Source organism: Stenella coeruleoalba (assembly GCF_951394435.1).
Source record: "Stenella coeruleoalba genome assembly, chromosome: 9".
In the NCBI taxonomy this organism is placed as follows: Eukaryota; Metazoa; Chordata; class Mammalia; order Artiodactyla; family Delphinidae; genus Stenella; species Stenella coeruleoalba.
Window position 1 is genome coordinate 46306550 of NC_137155.1, and position 20189 is coordinate 46326738.

General features: G+C 40.7%; 1 protein-coding gene across 4 annotated transcripts in view; it reads right to left on the bottom strand.

The window, feature by feature from the left end:
* Positions 1-20189, bottom strand: part of DYNC1I1 (dynein cytoplasmic 1 intermediate chain 1) — a 340153-nt gene that overhangs the window by 24093 nt on the left and 295871 nt on the right. For all 4 annotated transcript variants that reach the window (XM_079932590.1, XM_079932587.1, XM_079932589.1 and 1 more), the window contains one exon: positions 3413-3553. In XM_079932590.1, the coding sequence (XP_079788716.1) occupies positions 3413-3553 (141 nt within the window). The remainder of the gene's footprint in view (positions 1-3412; positions 3554-20189) is intronic.

Sequence of the window (20189 nt, forward strand, 5' to 3'; positions counted from 1 at the left end):
AATGTAGCACTTACTTGTAGAAAAGGCCTTACATCTCCTCTAATAAACACCTGAAATCTGACAATGTTGATAATTACAATATTAATCATTATTAAAGTGAACCAGAGGTGCTGAAATGGAACCTGCAGTATTTGTTACAAGAACCTTAATATTTGGAAAAAGAATTTTAGTGGGTCTGCCCTCTTTTCATTATCAGTTGTGTAAACACTCATCTTGAAGGTTGGAAGTTTATAACTGAGAGATCAGATCTCCAAGCCTTCTACAAGAAAGTTGAATAGGAAATGACAATAGCCCATTAAAAATGAAAAAAGGTAAATGTTAAAATAAAAAAGGAAAAAAATATATAGTGAAAAGAGGGCCACCAACATCATCTTATGCCACTGTTTTAAGACCTGTGTCTAATAAACATGTCCTATTAGGATGGAAACACCACATGTACTGTGCCTTAGCTCCCCTGGCATTCTGCTATTCAGGGAATTGAAACCATCTGTTTATATGATATTATTGACCCAATACCTATCTTTAAAATAGCAATAAAAACTCCATCATATGTAAGAATCTATGTTTAAACTTAATCTTGAAATCAATAAAAATTCTTTTACCTGCTTAAATCACTGTATGTCAATTGACAGCAAAAATGTCAAAAGTCCCCAGCTCATTTTTTTTTTAAATACACAATTTCTACAGTAAAGGAACCTGCTGTGCAGTGCTGGAGACTGAATTTTTAACCAAACTTTTTAAAGCCCAAAACAATGTGAATTTAGTTTGGGCCATAATTCTGTCAATGCACTTTATTATTAGTGTGCTACTCAGCAAAGAAATCTGCGATTCAGCTATAGAGTTTCAGAGTTAACTTTTAACTCCATAACTTAGAGAGATCATACAGGATCCTACTTTCTCTAACGCTAGTTAATAACAGATTTTATCTGTGAACAATCTCAAAAATTGAATAAAAAGTATTTAATCTTAATATAATACTCAAAAGAAAGTGATTTTTTTGATACATTTTAAATTATGCCTAAAACATTTTAAAGAATTTTATTTATTTGGAATTAAGTAAAGTAGCAAACTGGAACAATTAATATTTTAACCATTTAAAAATATCTTTTCATAGATATTATAAGTGGTTAAAAAAAAAGGCTATCACAGTCTATAACATGTGCTAAAAGAATTATCAAATGCATGAAGAAAATGACAAAAATATATTTTATTAGTTTGACCAGTAATGAGCTTTCAGAAGTTGATGAATCTACAATGAAAATAATCCATATATTGTCTCTGGCTTTCTTACTCTTGTATCTCAGTTTCAGATATATTTTCATATTTCTTTTAAAGACTCAATCATTTTAATTGCAAAGACAGGATGTATATACATAATTTACTACATTGTGTAGAGGTGACACTGAAGTAGGTGAATATGAACTATCCTTGCATAGGAGCGGTCGGAATAACCTGGTTTAAAAGCACAGTATTTTGAACAAGGACAAAGAAACACTGAGACTTCAGTTTTTTTTTTTTTAAACAAATCTAATTCCTAACTGGACAAATATTTGAAAAATGTTATTCAACTTGATAGAAGGCAAAAATGAGTGTTTTAAAAAGTGTTCAGTTCACTACTGGATTTGAATCAGACTCAACGTATCTACTATTATTGTGAAAGCAGAACTACGATCACCGCAAAACTAAACGATCTGCATGCCAAGTAACCATTTTTAAAAATGGTTAACAATAAAACACTTATGTGGTTGTCTCTTGATACCTAGAGCGAGGGAAGGGAAAACACGTTTGGCAATGCTCAGATATTAATTTTGTTTTACCTAAAAAGCCGATTAAAACACAAAACTAAACGAGAAGAGTTACAGAGGAATTACTATGGAGTTGGTAGAACACTCCATTACATCACAGTTGAGTATCACCTGAACTCACTTCTACTAAATCTGATTTCTGACTGGGTCTCCTAAATCAATCTGGAAAATGTGTTTTTGGTTGTTTAGAGTGAATTGAGTTTATTCTAGCAGATAGAAACAATATGATTTTAATCAACGGTGATGAAAGACTTTGGGAAACCATCACATCGTAGAGTAATAACACCTTTCTATAAAAGCAGTAATGTTATAAACATTTCAACATCTGAAATGATGGGCACTGCACATATTCACGCCCTTTATTTCCAAAGATGCTTCATTACATAACTCTTGTCCTTGTCATACACTTCTGGTAGCCAAAAGGAAAAAATAGACGTAAATGGAAAGTTTTTTTTAAAAGACAACTATTTGGCAGTGGTTTTAGATGTATACAATCTTGCAAGATACAATGACTCAATAATAACACCTGAAGGATATTTCCCTGCCCCCTCCCAGAAAAAATACTAGGGGAGCCTGTTCCTCCTCATATCCTCCAGCTGTAGGCTTCCTAATTAAAAAGGCTGAGCTGTTTCCTGCTCAGAACACTTCAAAAGACCTCTCTCTCGTTCTCCACTTGACATGTAGTTTTCAGCACTTGTTCTTCTTACCTGTCCATTCTTATTGATGGAGAGCTGCCCTGAATCACAGACCAGGACACGACGACGAGACCATTTTATTGTATTAAACTGAAGGACATTTAATATTCACGTTTAAAAAACCCAACCAAAAACTCTGCTACCTGAATTAGCACCTCAATAATTTTGAGAAAGTGTAAAAAAGGAAAAATATACGTGGCATAATTTTTAAAACATTAATATATATAGCAAAAATTTTTTAAAGACTATTTCCTAGTGTTAATTGCTTTTTGAAAACATTTTTCACTTGTGAAGGACTCTAAATGTGACATGTTAAAATCTCATTAAAAAATACTGAGTTTAACATACATGTTCAGAGTCTGAAACTTATAAAAGTCTGTCTGTGAGTTCGGTATCTTAGTCAAGGATTATTCACCTTGTAAATTTCAAATGGAGACTAGATCTAAACATAAACGGTCAAGAGAATCATCTTTTATGGATTTAAAACAGAAATTGTGCAAGTAGCAAACACTGGCAAATAGCCCTTTTTAAAAGCCCAATCTCAAGTCAAAGTCCACAAAAGCTTACTTTTCCAAGTGTTTGCCAATAGAGTTATTTCAACACCCTGAAATATGCCCGAGTGTCCTTTCCCGCAGTAAAAGGCGTGAACACGTATGGTTTTGCTCTTTGCAGAGAAGGGTCGTCAATTGTCCAAGATTCCGCCACGGTTTAGGGATGAAGTGAGATTAAATGATTTGGGGCCAACGCATCTGCCAATACCCTGCACAGCAGCGGAGAATGGGGGGTCGGCAGCCCAGCTGCAATTGGAGGGTCTGTCCAAAAAAGGCCATTTCAGAGAGAGGGGGAGACGGAGAGAGGCCGACGGCTCCCCCCTCCCAGCCCGCCCGGCCCGGCGCCTGCGCCGCCGCTCACCTCGGTGTCATTGTTGAGGTTCCAGAGGTCCAAGCGCCCCATCCCGTCCACGCAGGCAAAGAGCGCGGGATGCACGGGGGACCACATGACATCGTACACATAGTCTGCATTGTCTTCAAAGGAGTAGAGCGGCTTGTTGTGCTGTAAAGCAGAGAGACCGTGAAGACTTTGTGGCGCTGCGGCTGCCTCGGGCTGTCTAGCGAGCCTAATTAAAAACTTTGCACATTCACAAAGTGTCATAAAACTTCCCGAGATGAAAGTCCTCGAGAAGGTGGACCGCAGCTTTAATGTTACTAGAACTGTCCACTGGCATAAGTAAATACGGTGGGGGGAGGGGGGCGGGGGAGGCGGGGAGGGACTCTTAAGGGGCTAGGGGCTGGGGGCTGGGACGGGCGGGGGAAGGCGGTTTCAGACACAGTCGTGCGAGACATTCCAGACAGGTGGCCGGGGCTGCCCAGGAGCTCGGAGATCTCGCCGGGCTATGCTCTGCGAGTCGCTCAGGGCCCGAACCCAGGCGTGCTCTGCCTGCCGGGATCAGACCCGCGGGGAAGGATCTGGAAGCCCCGGCGGTCCCGGAGACCCAGAACCCTTGGCATTGAAGGCAACGCCTGCCACCTCGCGGTCGTTTTCTGTAGCTGCAACTCTGCCTCCAATCCAACTCGAGGCCAAATTTATACTTTAATGGCTCCTCTGCGGCGGGGATGGGGATACATACTTTAAAGGGATTTGTAGCTCTTCTGGGAGGTGAAAAATCTCACGGTTCTGAGTCTCTGGTCTCTCTCTCCAGGGTCAGTTCACCCAAATCAGGTGGACTGGCGGGGCTCAATGCAATGCCCCTGAACCTTCGTAGGAGGCGGACCACGTTTTCTAGATTACTCAGTATTTCTAAGAGCCCTGAAATCGGTGTTTTTTGCGGAAAATGCACTAGCACACCCCTACTGCCTACAAATGCTTCCCCTTCGGAGGGATACAATAAATTAAAATGGCACTCTTGATTTCCTGTGAATATTGCACATCAAAATAGCAGAGAAGTCAGAGGCAAGTTTGAAAGTACACCAGAAATAAAACGTAATTGGACTTCATGAATTATTCATTCCATCTGGCTTGTCTTATTCTAATTTCTGCATAATGGCTTTACTAATCCCTGATCAATTAATGTAAAATGAAATTTAAATGATAATGAAAGCCCTAGAGATAAAAGAAATTAAGCATTCTTATATCCTCTGACAGAAATCTAAACAATGGGAGTTTTTTCCCCCAATGTCTTCCTCATCCAGTCAGCTGTCTGTACTCCTTTCATGGGTTCAGCTGAATGCCTGTACAGGCCAGAGTAATAAGATCAAAAAACGGTAACATACAATATGAACAATCAAATACTTTCTGCAGAAAATGTTCAAAGAATGTATCTGTGGGGAATCAGCTCCAAATATTCGAGCAAACTCCCCAAATGTACTGTGAGTGAAAATAAAATGCACAAAATGCATGTGCTGAAATCAAGGTGAGAAAAATCACGGGAAGACAATAAACTCCTACAGCCTAAACCTAATGCAAAAATTTGTTAAGGTAGTGACTATACGTGATTTCTCTTTCCAGGAATTATCTTGCTTTGGCGTTGCTGAGACGTGAACACAACTGTAAGACTATTAAAGCAACGGAAGATTTTAGATGGGACATTGTATGTGTGGGGCGGGTGGTGTGTGTGGTCTTATTTTTAGTTTAAGAAGTACCTAAAACAAACTTGTGACATTGAGATCTCAAAAAGAATTAAATGGACATTTAGCCTTATAGTTTTGTATTTTAATACCCTATACCTCTTTTATGCCAAAAAGTTCATGATATCCCATATGTGTACTGTAATTTGGAGCTAAGATTATCTGCCTATTTGCTATTTATGTAGCTTTTTTCCTTCCTCTCACTGCTTCGATGAGGTGATTCAAACTACCTTCCTTCAGCAAATCTGAATACCCAATGACCTTAAATTAATAGGATTATATCATCTTTTTTCCTTATTAATATAAAAAAAGGCAGGGTGGAGTAGCTGCTCCTTCACTGACTACTTGTGAATATTAAATCCTAAGTCTTCATAGAAGATTATTCCTGCCCCAAATTCTTGATTTTGTAGCTAGCTAGTCACTATTTGTTCGAGAATATGAGTAACGCATTTTTCTTAAAATCAAAGAGTAGAAAAGACTTACACATGCTTTAAAAAGTCAGTTCTCAGTATCTTCTCTTAGTAACCCAGCTGATAGTATAACTGAGTACACAGAGGTCTAGACATAGATGCACGCATACATTCAATACACATAACTCATCTTCAGTCCTTGCTTTGATCAATTAGAAAACCATCTAGCTTTAAACAGTCATCTTCTAAGGAGTTGATATTATTCAATATGTTAATTCTCTCAAATTACGCTGCTAATCTCTAGTGTTATTTCTTTCCTTTTTTCTTTTGGTGTCTTCCTTTTGAAGAAACTTGGTCAAAACTCCAGTATATCCTGGAGATTTTACTTTTTAAACATCTGGAAATAACTGCCTTGTTCATCTTACCAAAAACCAATTTTCTCGTGTTTAACAGTATTGTATTGAAATGCTATTATTCCCTAGGTTTTCTTCAGCCCCCTTATCACCTCCCACCTCCAAGACTGAAGTCACTGTGCAAGTTAATGCTAAGCTACAGATTGTGCATGTTTGGGGCAGAGAGAAGGATTTATATTTTCAAAGGCTTTGCTCTAACCTTGATAAATTCACAGGATGAAGAAGTCTTGGTAGAGATTGAAGGCATTTTTAGGGTACCAAGGGGACCGACATCTATGAAGCAACAGTTCCCACGTTTAGAACGGCACATGCTATAGGCATAGGCTAATGCCACTCTTACAATAGTAAGCAGTGCTATTCTGAATATGAAGTGCAGTTTTTTCAATAGAGGAGTTTTCCATTCTATCTTAGTTGGGACTCAGAGGGTAAGCCGAAAACCTCATTGAAAATTTGTCTCAAACATTTAATATAAAACATTTCATAATTTACATATATATCATGAAATATTAACAAAATATATCAAAAGCATTAGGGTCTAAAGATTCTGTTTTTGAATTTTGAAACATATGTTTGTATCTACAAAGTTGTTATAGCTTGCTATTGCATTATCACCGATTTTAGAACACTACAAGTTTTGAAAAGGTGGAGCGTGTAGGGGCAAATGTGACCAATGGTTTTTGAGGAGGATCCTATAATATCATTTATATATATTAAAGATACAGAAGCTTGGTGATTTTAAATATTAACCCTGCAAAATACTCAAGGTCATTTAGTAAATTAAATATCATTCCACTATGTGTTACCGTAGAAAGCGTTTTTTAAGACAATCAAATTTCACTAGACACAAACCCCTTCACCTGCGTGTTCTCTTTTCTGATGCCCTGTTTGGTATCAGAGACCCGTTAGAGAACAAAAAGGAAAACTGCCTTGTGACGCAGACTACGGCATGTGTGACACATGCCAATGAAATAAAGCTGCGACGCCCTGTGTTTTAGACGGGTTTCCAGAACTGTGCCAAAATGTTAAAATATCCAGACACCGACCAGTGTGATTTTAATGCCCTGATTCTCAGACAGAGCGGAGAAGCAGGCTACCAGTCACCTCCCAGACAGACTTGAAGGGCAGGAAAGGGTACATTATTGGGTGCTTGCGTGTGCCTGACTCTATACACACATTGTCTAATTTAATCCGCATAAAATCTCTGTAAGGTAGACGGTATTTACAGAAGAGAAAATTATAGTTCAGGAAAGTTAGTAACTTTCCCAAGGCCACGAAGGTTGTAAGTGGTGGTGTTGGATTTGGTTCTCGGGTTTTTCTAGCTGTTAAGCACATCCTCTATATGCCGGAACCGTGTGGTCCTCTATGAAACACAGTGAAGGTCTTCGGTCTTTACAGAAAGAGCAAAAGATCTGTTACCTCTCCACTTCGCTGTCCCCATCAATTCAACCAGTACTTACTAAGCACACTGTAACTTGTAGAAAGAGTTCAAAACTATCACATGCACAATGTTTCATTTCCTGAATCGGTTATTAATAATCCTGAAGATGTTACCCATACAATTCCAGGCACCCTCAGCACCCTGTGACACTAACAGAAGTCTTTCTTTCCTGAAAACTAGGAAACAGGATGGAAATAGGCCTTTAGCCAGCAGAGATTAAAGCAGGCCATGCATTAGAGAGCAGAATAAAATGATGCTAAGAGGCAAAGATCCGGGTTCAAGTTCACTGAATGTCTATACAACTTTGGGTGAGGGACTCATCTGATAGATGGGGATAACACAAGGAGTATGGAATAGAAAAGGAAGCAGGAGAAAGTGGAAAAACTACAGACGTTGGGAAATTGAATTTAACATTCTTGGATCTGAAGTTTATTTTTCATCTGTAAGACGGAAAGCTAGAGCAATTGACCTCAAGGGTTCCCACTGGCTTTGTGATTCTATGACTCTGTTCTGTGGTAAGGGCTGAGTGGAATAAAGCATGTGAAAGTTTAACAAAGAGTTATTCAAAACTAAGTATTATAATTAAAGCCATCTTCCTTGATGTTCTGTGGAATTCATATCATAGTGATTCTTTTTTACTTTGTATTTCACCAAAATACACAAAGATGTATGAGGGTAGTTTTCAGTGAGAAAAACTGAAATAATAAAAGAAGACCTCCTATTTGACCAGAGAAGGGGTAAAGACTATTAAATTTACAAAAGAGAGGCAGGTAGTGAACTCTGTTCAAAAATGAACTGTTACAACATCCATCAACGTTTTACCATAAAGACGATCTCTGGATTGAGCTTTGATTTTATAAGTATACTTCTGACAATGACTAGAGCTGCGTATTTTTCCAATCAGTTAACTGTAAAATGATTTCATGAGAGGTGAATTTCTGTTTCTGACGTTAGAAATGTACCAAAGTCACATCCAGGGAATATAGTGTTTGTTTTATTTTCCTCTATATGATTTTTTTTCCCTCCTATCAGGCAGCTCAAGGCATCCTAATGGGCTTTAGTTTTTTTTGCAGGTTGGTGAATAGGAAGATTTGTGTTAAAATGCCTCCTAACACCTCCAAACACTGTGGTTCTTGAGGTTGCATTTGCCTGTAAATGATTAGCTCTCAAAGCCAACTTAGAAATGCCTGCCCAAACCATGGACCTTTCTTTTGGTGACGGGGGAGTGGGGAAGGGGGTATTTCATGGGTAGGTCAGGTCGGGGTGGACAACTAACAGTAGAATTTCTATGTATTTATTCTGAAATAAAAGGAAAACAAATGGAATCTTACCTTGAAAACTCTATCTTGTTGGGGGAAAAATGATGACCAAAATACTAAACAATGAGTAATAAGAAAATGTCCTTCAAAAATTGTCATGTGGGTTCCTGTGAAGTAATTAAATAGCCAGCTAGTTCTTCCAGGAAACATTAAAATGTGAGACCACAATATCACTTTTTAAAAAACCACCAAAGGACCCCCAGACTTCAAGCTCACACAAAAATGGATGCTTCTACCATAAAAAGAAAGTGCTTAAACAAACAAACCAACCCAAACTCACAAACCAAACCAAACCAAACCACCAACTTTCTTGGCCCAAAAGAAGTGCTGCGAATTTGGTACTATGGCTGGAAAACATTATTTGCAACTTAATGTAGTGTCTTTCTAAAGCACAAAGTATCCTGTATTTATCTTAATTTCTGTGGCTAATATTGTAACAATACTCATGATACCCAAATCCTATCTTTACCTGCTTCTACCATGGTCAGAAATTCAGAATCAGGCATAAACACTTTGGATGAGCTATTCTTAACAGAAGATGTACAGTGGGTCTGTTTGTTGTTTGTGTACATTAACCAAAAATACATTTAAGGACTTTAACTTGAATTAGTTAAAAGAATTACAAAGAAGGTTATAGAAATCCAGGAATTTAGCATTTGCCTCTCTATAAATGTAGAAGTTTTGCTAAGTAAGTACTGAAGCCACATAAAAGGTGTTGTTTGCTGCACTACCTTCCTCTACGGCTTATTTGCATGGAAGAATCCTTCTAATCCAGGAGGCGCCAGCAATAAAGGGGATAAATCCATATAAAAGAATGGATACATATTCACAGGTTCTGACTAGCGTTTGAGTGTTTCAAGCCACGGAAAAAGCTACCAGCTTTGCCTCCCTCATTCATAAAAGGAGTTATTTCCCCACACTGGCACGAGTTTTATGCATATCAGCTCCACCTAAAGGTTCTCCTTTAAAACAGGCATTTTAGTGAAACAAATCTGTACAGAATCCTTGTGAAGACACTCAGCAAGCAGGGGTGCTCTTCTGAATTGAGCTGTTTGCATTCACCTCAGCTGCTAGGGCTCTTTTGGTAAGTTCTGCCTCCGGGCTTATTTGAGTGGAGGCAGGGCAGAGACGGTCACTCGACAGTTGGCTCATTGGTACCATGTGGGTGGCCATCCTCTGGACTGACTGTCTGTCTCTGACAGACTCTGTGGCTATAGAAGGAAGCAAGCAAGTTCAGAAGAGCCCCTCTTTGGTTACTGCTGCCCCAATTCTACTGCTACCACGGCCAAGTGGTTTCATATGCAACATGACGTTAGAGAAAGAAACATTCGATATGAAGATAACGTTCAGGTGGATGAGAGCCTGTATTAGGAGGCAGGCGGGACGGGATGGAGACTGGTGTGAAGGATTAGCCGGTGCAGAGGGATGACCTAGGGCTGGACCTAGAAGCAGCTAGAAGTGTGGTTGTAGCCGTGCCTTGAAAAGTTAGAAGGCGGAGCCAGTATAGACATATTTGCAGGCTTAAGCAGCTTTATTTATTTGTTCCTATTGCGGGTTAAACTGCACAACTGCATTTTATTAGTGGGTAGATTAAGTGGCAGAATATTTCCACTCTGGTCCTTAAACTGTCCACCTCTATCCACTCTAGCATCTGGCTTATAAACTCTCTCCCCATTGTAAACAAATTTATATTTAATATATATTTATAAATTATATACATACATATATATATAAATTTACAAACATATAATTCTTAAAAATTTAAAAAGATAAAGTTATAAACCTAGATCCATGGATTACACCTTGATTCTCCCTTCATAACTTATGTCTAAATTCCCCAGGTAAACACGTGCCAGTTCTCAGAGCTAATCTGACATTAGTGGTCGCACTACATTTAGTAAATATAACATTTAGACAAATTTCATGTCTTTTTTGAATTTTATATACACTAATATGTATAAAATGGATAACTAATAAGAACCTGCTGTACAAATTTCATTTCTTTTCGAGAAGTCACATACCAAAATACCCAGGTTTAAAATCTAATGGTGGGCTTCCCTGGTGGCGCAGTTGTTGAGAGTCCGCCTGCTGATGCAGGGGACACGGGTTCGTGCCCCGGTCCGGGAAGATCCCACATGCCGCGGAGCGGCTGGGCCCGTGAGCCATGGCCGCTGAGCCTGCGCGTCCGGAGCCTGTGCTCCGCAACGGGAGAGGCCACGACAGTGAGAGGCCCGCGTATAGCAAAAAAAAAAAAAAAAAACCTAATGGTAAAATTGTCTAAGTAATTAAATACTTCATTCTACTTGCTCAACAATCGAATGTATATCGTATACATTCAATTGTTATATATGTGTCCTACCTACATGTGAAGGGCACATTTTCAAAGGGTCAAGGCAAGTTTTTTGTGGGTCTGCACCCGAGTCTCCTGGTGTTAAATGCAATGTATCTTTTATATTATATTCAGGAGTAGGATAGCTGACAGTTGTGTTTATTTTAACGGTGGAGAGAACTGGCACAGAGAATCCCACATAAGCAGAAGTTCAAAACATTCAGTTCAGACGTGGAATACATTTGATATGCTTCCTGCTTTGCAACAGATTTGCTTACCTTATTTTATTTTGCCTAAACCAAACTGAAATTAACTTCTATTCAAAATGGAAACACCAGCTAAGCATGAGGTGAGGTGATTCAGGATACTAAAGATGGGCATGGGAAAATAACCTAGTATTAATTATGAACCCTGGACGATTTGCAAGGCTAAGAGGTCATATGAGGCTGCCCAAGACGGAGCTACGTTGGTCTGATGCAAACACAGCTCCTTTGGGGAACAGAGATGAGTTTTCATTTACCTTCCAACATCAGACATGACATGCGGGTTAGATCAGGAGGCGGGGGTGGAGGTATCTTTGAATCTCATAACTGTGTAGATAGTTGTATCTGTTATTTGTTATTCTCATTCTCTCTTCAAACATTAGTGCTTAGAAGGAGAAGGCTGGGGAGGGCAACTCACGCAGCATAGCCGTGAAATGAAAAGGCAAACATTTCCGCTCTGGTTAAAAGAGCAAAAGAAAGGATTCAGCAAGCCCTTCTCGCACAACAATAAAGCCCAGTCAGCTGGGTGAATTTTAAGTCTCAAAAGTGTTTGCACTTATATGGATTATTCACACATGGCTGTATAAATATTTAGCAGCTATAGTTACGTGTTGGTGGGTGAATGTTTGGCGGGGTAGCGGGGGGCGGCTCAGGTTGGGGCAGGGGTAAAAGGACAGGAAGCATGAACACAGGCTAAGTCTGGCTGTGACTTGATGATTACATTCTTGTGGTTTCTTTCAAAGTTAAAGTATTCTCCCTGGGTGAGCTTAAAACAGGAACCCCCTTCTTCCCCACCAGCCCCCGCCAAAAAAAAAAAAAAAAAAAAAAAAGGGAAGAAAAGAATCTGGTGACTGGCACAGGTAGTTTATTGAACGTCGATTTTAATGTTTGCTACCTTATATTAGGAAGGGGGAGTGAAAATGAGGATAAGGGAAGAAAAAATAAGTCAGACACCACCTGAATGTCTTGTTTACCACAGAGGCAGCTAGCAGGGCTTTGGGCTTGTGGGAAAAAATGCACTCTGTCATCGGTCAGTGTTAATGGCAGTAAACTATTGATTTCATTAATCTTCTTGCTTGTGTTAAGTGTTATGCTTAGATACTGTAATAGCCAAATCTTTAACTTTTGATTTTTATTGTGTTTTCCTTCTTCTGATATTTTAAACATTTAACAAAATGCTAGCAGAAATAGATATACTCAGGGCCCTTTGTTAGAATTATGTAATTTTTAGGAAGTGTTTCCAACACAGCTTAAAATAATCTAACCTACCTTAACCAAGTACATTATTTCACTTAGGATATCTAAAAGTATTGATTCATCAACAATGATTTATTGAGGACCTACCATATGCTTCCTACTTGGGGAAATCAATAGAAATACAAGATCTGACTGTTCATAAGGACTTGAAATCCAGGTAGGAAAATGAAAATTATGAAATAATAAGAAGAAATTGTTCACTTGGGAGCCTATTTTCTCGTTTTGTTCCAAAAGGACTTATGTTGTCTTACAAGTTAAATATACTGCAAAATTAAGAATAAACACACAACAGAGGCAGATAGAATAGACAGCTAATACTAGGATCCTGACGATTACAATCTGGTAATGAATCAGCTCTAAATTTCCTGATAACTAAGACATAGGGGAAAACACACCGTGTCACAAGGAGGTACGTAGATTTCCCCATATGAAGAAAGAAAGAAAGAATATAAATTCCTCCTCAAAGACACATTCTTGGGAAAAACTCAAGGAGGAATTTACCATGTCTGTGAATCCCTGGAAGAGAGACTGGCTTTCTGGTTTGTTTATACCAAAGAAAGCGAACAAGTAGGTAGCCAGGTGCTAAATTCTGTGGTACAGATGTCAGGTGCCAGAGGAATTCGGAGACTGGAGGGATGGCATGTTGGTGGTTACCTTAGTCTGATGTGGTCAAGGAAGGTATTATCTAGGACAGGTGATGGGACCGGCCTTGAAAGATGCATAGACTTTGACAGATGGTAAGGAAGCCAGTCGGTGGGGAGGGGTTGGGGAGAAGCAAAGCATACAAAGACCTGGCTGTGGACATCAGCATGGAATTCCCAGGTGGAAGGTGAGAAGTGGGGACAGCCCAGTGGACTCTGAGGATTTGTCCTAAGGAATAATAGGCAATAGTTTTGGTTTGGATAGAGTCGGAGGTAAGGACATGTTATGAATAGTCTTGAGTATAGAGTTAAGACTTTTTAATGCAATAAGCTACTCATTTATTAAATAGGTACTGATAAACGTGCAGAACATTGTGCTACGTGCTAAACAGGTTCAGAGATGTCTAACATTCATGCAAGCGTTTTCAATGATAGAAAATAGAAGCAGCAGCAGAGTAGGGGAGGAAGATCTGATTTGTATTTTAAACATGGTACATTTGAGTCTCTGGAGATGACACTTAAGCCGGCAGCCGAAGTGTAGGTCTGGAATTGAAACAGGGGCAAGCTTGAAGCCTGTGCCAAACAATCATTGATGAGAGGTGCTGAGGGAGAGGAGAGTGTGCTGCAAGAATGAGTAGCAGACAGTATGATACAAGATGAGTACTAAAAAGAAGCCAGCACACTTGAAATTAGGGGTTTACCAATGGTCTTGGAGAGAGAAGTGTCAAAAGGCTAAGACGGTAGGTTGAGGAGTGGCTGGGAAATATGGCAGTGGTTGGTCTGGATGCATGTTGGCTCTTCAAGGGGCTTGGCAAGCTAATCCAAATTTTTGGACATGCCGGGACTTCCCTGGTGGCGCAGTGGTTAAGAATCCACCTGCCAATGCAGGGGACACGAGTTCGAGCCCTGGTCCGGGAAGATCCCACATGCCGTGGAGCAACTAAGCCTGTGCACCACAACTGCTGAGCCTGCGCTCTAGAGCCTGTGAGCCACCACTGCTGAGCCCGTGAGCCACAACTACTGAAGCCCACGCACCTAGAGCCCGTGCTCTGCAAGAAGAGAATCCTCCGCAGTGAGAAGCCCGCGCACCGCAATGAAGAGTAGCCACCGCTTGCTGCAACTAGAGAAAGCCCGTACGCAGCAATGAAAATCCAATGCAGCCAAAAATTAATTAATTTTTTTAAAAAAGAAAAATTTTCGGACACGCCTGTGATACTTTAAGCCAACCCATCCAATCACAAACTACAAACCTCTAAGAGGATCCTAATATTACTGGTGTTTGAATCTAGATCTGTCTTCTTTAAGACCACCCACTTGCCATTTTGATGTAACATCCTTGACATTTTGGACAATCTCTTCTGTGGCTTTATATCTCACACGTGGCATTGAGCCTGGCAAACACTGCATCTTGAGGTAGACAAGATGCACTGAAAGTGGATGCTGAAGCAGGCAGCATCTGGGTGCAGTCCCATCTCTGCCTGACACCTCTGAGCAGAGCCTTGAACTTCCCCCTGATCCTTTGGGCTTATGATTCTTTTTTAGTCTCCCCAGGGCTGAACCTCCACTTTGCCTGATGGGGTTTTGATTCAGCATCCTCCTTCGGCTCTTATTCTAGCATGCTACTTCAGTTTAAACCTTTCCCCCCACTCTGCTACCTTAAATGTAAACTCTGATGAAGACTACCCACTCATGGCAAAGGTTTCAGCATGTTTGTAAACCACTGGCAACGAACCAGACATAGGAGACTGTTTTTGAACAGTCTTTTTTTGAACAGGTGATATGAAAAAGAGCAATAAAAAATTAGGCTTGGACAGTAGGAAATCTAGTCAGGCCTTCCTGTGTATTATAGGAACAGGGTATTGGGAATTGAATGTCTGATGAATGTTACCTCATTAAAAATAAACATGGGCTTCCCTGGTGGCGCAGTGGTTGAGAGTCCGCCTGCCGATGCAGGGGACACGGGTTCGTGCCCCGGTCCGGGAAGATCCCACATGCTGCGGAGCGGCTGGGCCCGTGAGCCATGGCCGTTGAGCCTGCGCGTCCGGAGCCTGTGCTCCGCAACGGGAGAGGCCACAACAGTGAGAGGCCCACTTACCGCAAAAAACAAACAAACAAAACTTATCCTGGGACGTAAAATATTAGTATGTACCTGAGATTCTTTTTAACGCATACATACATTTCAATTGGTGTGTGTGTCTGTGTGTGTGTGAGAGAGAGAGGAAAAGAGGAAGAGCAAGAGAGAGATATTGATCTTAGAAGGAGATTAACATGCTTTTTCATGGAATATCCTTACATGTTTATTTGTCTGGAGAAGAAGAGTGATGCCTGAAAACAAGAGAATGCTGTACTGACCATAGAAAGCCTGAATCCAAATCAGCACCACACAGTGACTAGATACGCTGCACCAGTTAATAAACGTATTCTGAACACGGTGATAATGATGAAACAGGTCTTTGGATTCAGCATCAACAAACTTATTTCTCTATAGAGCTACCATATGATCCAGCAATCCCACTCCTGGGCATATATCCAGAGAAAACCATAATTTGAAAGGATACATGCACCCCAATGTTCATTGCAGCACTATTTACAGTAGCCAAGACATGGAAGCAACCTAAATGTCCACTGACAGAAGAATGGATAAAGAAGATGTGGTACATATATACAATGGAATATTACTCAGCCATAAAAAAACCGAAATAATGCCATTTTAGCAACATGGATGGACCCAGAGATTGTCATACTGAGTGAAGTCAGTCAGACAGAGAAAGACAAATATCATATGATATCACTTATATGTGGAATCTAAAAAAGGGGTACAAATGAACTTATTTACAAAACAGAAATAGAGTCACAGATGTAGCAAACAAACTTATGGTTACCAAGGGGGAAAAGGCGGGGGGCTAGGGATAAATTGGGAGATTGGGATTGACATATACACACTACTATATATAAAATAGATAACTAATAATGACCTACTGTATAGCACAGGGAACTCTACTCAATACTCTGTAAGGACCATATGGGAAAAGAATCTAAAAAAGAGTGGATATATGTATAACTGATTCACTTCGCTGTACAGCAAAAACTAACACAACATTATAAATCAACTATACTCCAATAAAAATTAATTTTAAAAAACTGCAGAGATAACTACTTATGTTACTTCTGAACTGTGGAAGAAGCTTCTATGCTATAAATCCAGGCATTTAAAGATGAATCTATTAATATAAGTCCATGATTTTCGTGCAAAAATCACATTCACAAATGCCAGCAACTGGAAATTAAATGTATTAAAGTCCTGCAGGAAGCAAAAAAAACCCCACAAAACCCCAAAACAAACAAACAAACACAGTTACTTCTCACATTAACCATAATGCATCAACTGTTCCTGCAACTTTCCCTCAACATCCACGGGTCCTTCAGGGCTTTACTGCCCCTGGGAGCCAGCCTTGGAGGGACTGGAGCCCTTCAGGCACTAGGGGTGGGGTGTGTGTGAAAGAACCTCAAGAAAAGCTCATTACTGTTAACTTCTCTGTCCATAACCAAGGGTCAACTGTGATAATGAAATAACCTTAGTTTTTGTTACAGGCTGAATTGTGTTGGCCCCAAAAGTCATACGTTGAAGTTCTAACCCCAAGTACCTCAGAATGTGACTATTTTGATATAGCCTCCTTAAAGAGGTTATTCAGGTTAAATGAGGTCATATGGGTGGACTCTAATCCAATATGACTGGTGTCCTTTTAAGAAGAGGAGATTCAGACACAAATATGCACAGAGGGAAGACATAGGGAGAACACGGCCATCTGCAAGCCAAGGAGCGAGGCCTCAGAAGAAATCAACCCTGTCGATACCTTGATCTTGGACTTCTAGTCTCCAAAACGGTGAGGAAATAAATTTCTGCTGTTGAAACCACCCCATCTATGATACTTTGTGATGGCAGCCCTAGCAAACTAATATAGCTCTCAAAGGAAAAGAGAAGGAAGGCTCTCTTTTTCTCCTTGGCTTCTAAGGCACACCCACATGGGCACATTTACCCTACGATTCTGCATTTATGGAATTGCCCCCAAGAGCACAAGGCAGAATGCTGTTTCTTTTGCAGTCTTTTGTGCTTTACTGTGTCTTCCACTGGAAAGGGCCTGTGGTGAATATAAAGCCTCTCTGGAGGCAGCAGAGCCTCTTTTTAATTTTCAACTTCGCTTTACTTCGCGCCTCCAGTTCTGCAATGTTGTTGGGACAACTGAGGAGGGCACAGAGTGGAAAACTCGATGCTGCCTCGATACCAACACGCCCAACCACTGCAGGGACCCAACTGAACGTGAACCAGAAATGACAATTCTGCCTGATTCAGCCCGTCACTTTTGCCTGGATAGAGAGCTGTTCCCCCCCCCCACCCCGCCCCCGAAACAAAGTCTGCTGTGCTTGAGATGAGAGTTTATTTTGGTTTAATTTTGTCACCCTCTGCAGGCTCCGTCTCGAAGTCCCTTTCTTTTAGAAAAGGTAGCTGGAGGGTGAGGTGCGGATGGGGTGAGAGGGCAGGAAAAGGCGAGGCAAGCAGGCAGGGTAGCTGAGCACGACATGGGTCCAAAAGCGGAGCCCTCTTACCCAGGGCCTGGGGTTAACCTTTCACCTCCAGAGCAGGCAGGCCCCTGCCGAGCTCTCCTTATCAGCCTCCTTAAAGGCTAATTCCTGCTGAATGGGTTCCTGAGGCTGGAGAAATTTCAAAGAATTTTTGAATACATCTCTACAGCCTCTTCTCTTAACAATAGGATCTATCAAACAGCAGGGGAAGGCTCTGTTTAAAAGCACCGACAGGAGATCACAAGAATGTGTTTGATTGCCAAAGTGACTAATTTATTTTTACACAGTATTAATGATGCTACAATAACTAATATCTATAGCCTGGTTTTGACAGCTTATTGCAAGCATTCCCATTGTTTAAGAAAGAAGGAAAAGGAAGCAAAAAAAGAAAGTACGAAAGAGAGTGTTTTATTTTGCTACATTTCCATTTGTTAACAAAACTCTCCATAAGCAAAACCAGAGGTCATTAGCAAACAACCAAAACATGCCTGTCTCCAGAAGAATACAGTTCCCTTCATCATTTAAAATACAGCTCTGCTGAAAACCCGAATCAGGACAAATCCTTCACATGAAAAATTCAGTGCAGACGTGAAACCACCTGACTTTACTTTGGGTTTGTGCTCCTTAAAATTACCTAGAAAATACCATAATCTTCTCTTCGTGCGCTGGATGCGGGCCAGGGCCCTGGCTCCAGAGGCAAAGGGTAAAACTAAAAATCATGTCTGAACAGACAGCTCCACCCTCTCTCCCAAGTCCACTTGGCCTCCTGACAAAAAGTGAGGTCTGAAGCACATTCACCCAGGGCCTGGGGTTTTGGCCAAAACTCAATACTCTTATAGGACAAACAAAAATGAAATCCAAAATGTTATCGCCCTCGCCTTTAGAAGTCAAATGAGCTTAAATGATTGTACTGCATACGGCGAGTGGTTCCCGTTTGCTATGTAATAGGGAACCGATAGAAATGTATTAAATTGTAGCTTTTTGTTTAGGAAAAGGATCCCTAGCTGAGAGTTTAAATTCCAAAGTGTTTTTTGATAATAATTGTGTGTGTGTGCAAAAAATGAGATAGAGAGAAACTGAAAGAGAGAGAGAGAGGAGAGAGAGATTTCCATATGGAACCAAACACTTTGGATTAAAGGTCAACTATGGGGGTGGGGTGGAGGGCACAGGGACCCCATGGTGGGGTGGGGCTGCTTGCCTGGCACGGGTGCCCCAGAATGTGGGTAAGCCTCTCAATGCCCTTCACTCTCCCTCACTGAACGCTTCAGCTTTTAAGGACTCTCCCCAATGCCCACCCACTCTGACACCCCTACTCTCCCTCACGCTTTGGATGGGTGAGAGCCAGGAGAGACTGTCAAGTAATTTTTACCTCCTGCTGAGCTAGTGAGAGGCTCAGTACAAATAGCTACATCAAGAAAGTACCTCCATGCCACAGATCCCAGAGCCAGGGCTCTAACAAGACAGTCCGGGGCTATGAATACCACCATCTGATCCCACTGGGGCAGATCAGTGCTGAAACGGCAGGACCACGCGTTCCAAATGTGCTTTCCCCCTCGTCCCCTAATCAAAACCCTCTGCTCCAGCCAGTCGGCTGGGTTCACAATCCCCGCTGCACACTGGAACCCTTCTGCCCTTCAAGCCTTTACTCACGCTGCTGCTTTCTATCGCTGGAGAAAGAATGACCAACAAGGGATTAACCTCCAAAATATTCAAACAGCTCATGCAGCTCAATATCAAAAAAACAAACAACACAATCAAAAAATGGGTGGAAGATCTAAATAGACATTTCTCTAAAGAAGACATACAGATGGCCAAGAGGCACATGACATGATGCTCAACATCACTAATTATTAGAAAAATGAAAATCAAAACTACAATGAGGTATCACCTCACACCGGTCAGAATGGCCATCATCAAAAAGTCTACAAACAATAAATGCTGGAGAGGGTGTGGAGAAAAGGGAACCCTCCTACACTGTTGGTGGGAATGTAAATTGATACAGCCACTATGGAGAACGGTATGGAGGTTCCTCAAAAAACTAAAAATAGAGCTACCATATGATCCAGCAATCCCACTACTGGCCATATATCCAGAGAAAATCATAATTCAAAAAGATACATGCACCCCAATGTTCACTGCAGCACTATTTACAGTAGCCAGGATATGGAAGCAACCTAAATGTCCATCGACGGAGGAATGGATAGAGAAGATGTGGTACATATAAACAATGCAATATTACTCAGCCATAAAAAAGAATGAAATAATGCCATTTCAGCAACATGGATGGACCTAGAGACTGTCAAACTGAGTGAAGTAAGTCAGACAGAGAAAGACAAATATCACATGATATCACTTATATGTGGAATCTAAAAAAGTGGTACATACGAACCTATTTACAAAACAGAAATAGTCAC